Source organism: Nanorana parkeri, unplaced genomic scaffold (genome assembly GCF_000935625.1).
Source record: "Nanorana parkeri isolate BGI_ZX_2015 unplaced genomic scaffold, ASM93562v1 scaffold97, whole genome shotgun sequence".
NCBI lineage: Eukaryota > Metazoa > Chordata > Amphibia > Anura > Dicroglossidae > Nanorana > Nanorana parkeri.
In genome coordinates, this window is record NW_017306365.1 from 2,246,849 (window position 1) to 2,252,983 (window position 6,135).

At 39.7% G+C, this 6,135-nt stretch overlaps 1 protein-coding gene across 1 annotated transcript in view; it reads left to right on the top strand.

The window, feature by feature from the left end:
• IREB2 (iron responsive element binding protein 2) overlaps positions 1–5,829 on the top strand; it is a 27,331-nt gene extending 21,502 nt beyond the window's left edge. Inside the window, exons 14-22 of the mRNA XM_018552764.1 lie at positions 1,291–1,375; positions 1,470–1,626; positions 2,934–3,058; positions 3,209–3,313; positions 3,843–3,985; positions 4,097–4,244; positions 4,444–4,566; positions 5,151–5,336; positions 5,715–5,829. Coding sequence (XP_018408266.1) covers positions 1,291–1,375; positions 1,470–1,626; positions 2,934–3,058; positions 3,209–3,313; positions 3,843–3,985; positions 4,097–4,244; positions 4,444–4,566; positions 5,151–5,336; positions 5,715–5,825 — 1,183 coding nt within the window. The 3' untranslated portion in view covers positions 5,826–5,829. The remainder of the gene's footprint in view (positions 1–1,290; positions 1,376–1,469; positions 1,627–2,933; positions 3,059–3,208; positions 3,314–3,842; positions 3,986–4,096; positions 4,245–4,443; positions 4,567–5,150; positions 5,337–5,714) is intronic.
• The last annotated feature ends 306 nt before the right edge of the window (positions 5,830–6,135 follow it).

Below are 6,135 nucleotides of genomic sequence, written 5' to 3' on the forward strand. Positions count from 1 at the left end.
ATTATTTTTTTTAATAGTTCTTTGTGCTTTAAGTTTGAGCAATGGCCTCCTCAGAAATGTTATAGTCTGGTACAACTAGACTCCCCTAAATGTATAACTTTGGGAACCGTAAAGCCCATAGATGAGATACTGTAGAGTAAATACACACAGCCAAAAATATATTAAAAAGGGAGGGAATACCCATCTCAATAATGTAGACATACATATATGTACTCCCAACTCCATGGGCCCAGTTCACGGCATCATAATAGGAATCCCCAGATAATACTGGCCTGACTGAATTAATGAAGGGATGACTGCAGGAACTCCGAACCACAGCAGGACAAAGCATAAGTACTAAGACCAAAAATGATCTGCTTCGAGAAAACTTGAGAAACTTCCAGGATTTAACTTATCTGACATGAATCTCTTGTCAGCTAGCTGAAGAGACTATCCAGAATTTAATATGATTTGGTATGCATCAACTAGCAGCTCTTGGTAGTAGAATCTTCAACAAGAAAACAAAATAAACTAGAAGAGAAGGAGACATCCATTCTCTTGAGGACACTGAGCTAAACTGGCAGGTGTGAGATGTTGTGTCCTTTTAATTTTTTTGCCCAGTGTCCATTTCTGGAGATGGGCAGCATAACCGTACGTACCCGAATTCTTCAGAGCTGTTTGCCTCAATGTACGATAGAGAAAATGGTCCAACCACCCAATGTTAAAAGTGGAGAGCATGGCTGGCAGTGAAAGGGTTAGCCTTTCTTTGCTGTTAAACAAAGAGAAAACACTTTGGCTGGATTTATTCTTCAAAGCTGAATTCCAGGTATAAATACTGATGTATGCTTACATTGGTCGAGCTTGGCCCAGTGTAAGTATAGATATTTTATATCTGGTAGGGCCACGGGGATCTTCTAAAGCACTGTAGTGGCTGGTCCTACTATAGTGCTTTACAGCAATATTCTGAGTCCTTCCATTGCCTCTGTGCTAAGCAACTTCTCCTAATTTGGGAAGGGGGGGGGGGGGGGGGGTTCAGGGGTCAGTAATGTAATGGCACCACCCCTTGTCCAGTTAGAGAATGCCTAGTATTCACAGCATTCATGTTTAAGCCCAGAATTCAGCTTTAAGCTTTGTAATCTTAATGGCGGTAAATAGAGGTTCCAGCATCACACATTAAACAGTGGCATGCACATCTGCAGGGACAAAGTGCAACTATCCATTTACTGGGGAACAAAACAGACTTGTAAAGTATGTACTCCAAAGTAATGATAAAGATTACCCCTACTTATACATATATGACCTCTGATCCAGGTTTGACATTACTGGTTATGGATGTTCAAGATGTGTGGGCAGCTCCAGTCCTCTACCGGAGGAAATTGTCACTGCTGTTAAAGAGGTATGTTTTGTGTTTGTAAATTTATAGAGAATTGCTGTATTTGAATTACATGAATGTTCATTTTTCTGAAATTCTTATTCCCTTTAACTTTCAGGGGGAATTGATAGCATGTAGCATTTTCTCGGGAAGCAAGAACTTTGAAGGCAGCCGGTGCAGCTGCATCCGTGCCAATTACCTGGCTTCTCCACCTTTGGTTATTGCCTATGCTCTGGCAGGCACTGTGAATATAGATCTGCAAACAGAAGCTTTGGGTGAGTCTATAACAATATTTTGAATAGTGTTCTATGTATGGTTGGTACATTTGCTTCAAATGTGTATATGAAAAGAAGCATAGAACATAGAGAACAGTCTGTGGCACCTTGCTAGATCAGAGGTGCAGACCACAGGCCTTACAAAGGGTACTGCGATCTACAGTGCTACAATGCACTAATGGCAATTGCCCCTTTCCAGCTTAGGTTATGACCTCTGCCATTATATGACCAACATTCCTCAATAGAACATGCAAAGTATTGAAAAAGTAGCATTTAAAAGCCATTTACGGTGTTCAGGTCACATAATGAACTCAAATCTTTGAGATGCCTCCTATGTATGTTAAAATTAGGAGGGGTCAGACAACATTAGCATTCTGTGTTGGACAGAGTTGGCTACTGTAGATAGCATGGAGGCACCAAGGTTGTGGAGAAAATAGTCTGTCAGCCATTTATATATTATATTTATATATAACCATTTGTGATGTTGTATGTAATGGCTATTTTACAGAAACTATTTAAAGTCAGAATTAAGTCTCCAATACTTGCCTCCCTACAGGGAGGCAGAGGCAACCCCAGGCCAGGCCGGGGGAACATCGTTGCGCGTTACGTCATCATCTGTACTTAGTTGCGTCGGTCATCTCGGTGATGTCAGGCTCGACTTTTAGAGGGAGTGACACCAAAATGACTCAGTCATTTTGGTGTCAACCCCTCCGATGGTGTCACCCAGTGCGAGCTGCACCCCCCTTGTGACGCCACTGCAAGGAGTCAATGTCCATGAGCTCCCTTGCCTGCACTGTCCTCTTTGGTCGGTCTTCATTTGGGCTTTAGATCTTCAGTCATCTTGATTAGTTGGGTCGAGGTGACATAACTCCCGCTCTTAATTTATACCTGCGCCAACATGGAATTCTGGCACCGAGGGGGGTGAAGTTCTGCTTTAAGTTACAAGTATGGGTAAAATGTCTGTCGTTTCGATTCCTAATGACTCTTATATTTTGTGTCTGGGTACATGTAGGTAAACATTACATAGTTTAATGCTTTTGGAAGTGTATAATTCAGCATGAGGGTGAACTATTGGATCTGTTGAGTAACTTCAATATAGTGAACAGCCACAAATTGCTCATTTGCCCCTTGGTTGAGAACTACTGCATTAAACTTTAAATGGTTACTAGACATATGTAAATGGCAATACAGAGTACAGATTCAGAGCTTGCCTCTTCCTCCCAACCCCAAAAGAAATGAAGCAAAGATTTGTAGACAACCACATAATTGCTGCAAGAAATCTTTTTCCTTTTATTTTCTTATAATAGGGGAGAATGCCCAGGGTAAGAAGATCTTTCTGCAAGACATTTGGCCTAGCCGTGAGGAGGTTCTACAAGTGGAAGAAAATGTTGTCATTCCATCCATGTTCAAAGAATTAAAAGTTAAAATAGAGGTACAAAAGGACAGTCTTAAGCAATGTTTATTGTTAATATCTAAGTAGCAGGTGAATTTGAGTCTTTGTTTTACCTAGACTGTTGCTGTACTTGTGTATAGAACATGTTCTTTGTGGTAACATTCAGTACATTTTTGTTTCATCTTTCAGAAGCAGAATACAAAGTGGAACCTTCTTGAAGCACCTGAAAGCACTTTATTCCCTTGGGATCACAGATCTACCTATATTAGAAGTCCATCTTTTTTCCACAAACTAGTAAGTATATGAGAAAAATTTAATAAAGCCTCTGTTTTTCTCCACATTGTGTTAACATGAATGCAAATGATGGGGACACTGCAGTCTTCAGTTGTTTTTCTCTCGGGTCTCCTTCACTTGGAAGAGTGTTTAGACATGACCAAAGTCATAGCATGTTTTGCAAGAGCGCTTGGCAATGTCTAAAATTTATCCTAGAAATTATACTTACCTGAGCCTAATGACATAGGGAATGATGATGGGTAAAAGTTTGAAAAATTGAGCTGTTGTGTGTAGCAATCTGTTTAAATTCTATAAAAAGAATAGCTGGAATACCTGTTCCGACTTGCATACAAATTCAACTTAAGTACAAACCTCTAACTTGTATGTAACCCGGGGACCGCCTGTATATGCTTTTTCTCGTGCTTTGAATTTGCCACTTGTTCAAAACTTTCCATCTTTGTACACCTTTTGTATCTTCTGCATCTTTTTCTTTTCCAGTGCAGAACTTCGAGTTTAATATGCTTTAATATTTTTCCCTTTCCTTCTCTAGGATAAGATCCCAGCACCTGTTCAGCCAATTGAGAAAGCCCACGTGCTGCTTTATTTAGGAGATTCAGTGACTACTGATCATATTTCTCCTGCAGGAAGCATCCCTCGTGCAAGCTCAGCAGCCAAGTACCTAGCTCAAAGGAAGTGAGTTGTTTTGTTTAGCACTGTACTTTTGTGTTGTATTTTCTGTGTTTATTCCATGCTTGCTAGTTGGATTTCAGATTGTGACAGATTTTTTTTTTGTTATTTTCAAAGCCTGGCACCCAGAGAGTTTAATTCATATGGAGCCCGAAGAGGCAATGATGCAGTGATGACCAGAGGCACATTTGCAAACATGAAGCTTCAGAATAAGCTTGTTGGAAAAACGGGGCCTAAGACCCTTCATTTTCCATCTGGACAGATGGTGGGTACTAGAGATATATCTTGATAGTTAGGTTTGTTTTGACTTGTTTAACCAGTATCTTGTTTCTGAATGAATTTGGATTATTTGCTTTACCTCTACAAAGTGGACAATGGGGTAATACGAAATGTAATATGCTTTCTCGTGTACATATATTACAGTTATTAGATTACATGCTAATTGGGTATTTCCTATGTTGCAGATGGATGTATTTGATGCTGCAGAACTTTACCAAAAAGCAGATATTCCACTTATTATTATAGCTGGTAAAAAGTATGGATCAGGGAACTCAAGAGATTGGGCAGCCAAAGGACCATTTTTGTTGGTATGTTTTCGAATGTTCTGAATTTTGGAATGTTTCAGAAAGTGGCTAGTTTTATATTAGAGTTCAGCCGTGCCAAGAATAATTTTGGTCAGTGTCCATATTGTCTTGTCATCTTTAAGGAATAGAACACTGCTTTGTGTAGAAAATTGCATGCACTGTATCGGGTAGGAAAACATGGAAATGAGGCTGAAGATGTCCAGTTTGGAACTCTTTAGATGAGAGTTAAGGTTCCCACACGCCTTACAATTTATCTGCATATTTTCTGTGGTCAGATGGAAAAGGTGCAACAGATTCCTCCATCTACATTAAACTGTGTGGATGGAGGAATCTCCACCTGGGCCAATCTGTTGCACTTTTTCCATCTGACCACAGAAAATCTGCAGATAAATTGTAAGGTGTATGGGCACCTTTTAGGTTAGAAAGTGAGCCTATACTCTATACCTATTCTTCATAAGACAAATGGATAGTTACCATCATTTCAGATTATTTTATTCAATAAAATGTGTGCGTTTAGTAAGTCTAAATGTGGAAAATTTGGATGAACTGAGTGTTGGTCCTAATGTTTTTTTATCATCTCTCTACAGGGTGTCCGGGCTGTGATAGCTGAAAGTTATGAGAAGATCCACAAAGACCAATTGGTTGGAATTGGCATTGCTCCTCTTCAGTTCTTACCTGGGGACAGTGCAGAATCCCTTGGCCTTTCAGGAAAAGAGCAGTATTCTATATCTATTCCTGCCAGTTTGGCTTTTGGGGATACTCTAGAAGTCAAGGTAAATATTTGATTGTTTTGCTTTATACGTTGACTTTCCTACTTTTCAATAATTGGGTGTTGTTACCCAATGCAACCAGATATTTTCCATCAGTCGCTTAAATACATTGAGTAATCTTTTCCTGGCCTTTTGTGGAGGTACCTGTTCACTACAAAAAGACTACAATATGGGAACATAACAATGAGTTGCATTCCTTCCAAGCATAAACTTTTAAAAATTGTCACATTAGAGATATCCAATATAAGAGCCTAATATGAATGGGAACTTTATTATAGGCTGGCTTTCAGTAAGGTTTACAACTCTAGGCAGCTCTGATTTGTAACCTTCTGAAAGTCTCTTAAACATACACATTAAACTTTTGCATTTGTTTCATTTCAGACAACCAATGGAAAGGTATTCCGTGTCATTGCCGCCTTTGATAAAGAAGCAGAGACCATGTTCTATAAGGAAGGAGGAATATTAAACTATGTGGCTCGAAAATACCTATAGTAAAGTCAGCAACAAACTGAATTATGAATTGTTCTGATGCTTCCTGCGCTCTAGTCCTTTATTTACCATGAGGCAGTAAAGAAGAGCCAGTGAAGTGTCCTCCAGCACTTTTAGTAGAAGACTGGTGCTATGGATATGCCTTCCCAAGTCCTACCAAGGGATTACCAAGAATCATCCCAGTTACATCTGCTTGCACATTACCAAGCAAGTGAACCGTTCTACTGGCCCTGAAATCTTATGCACAGTTCTACAATCTGCCCACCGCTGTTTCATGAACTTCCAATGGCGGTTTTACTGAATGAATGACATT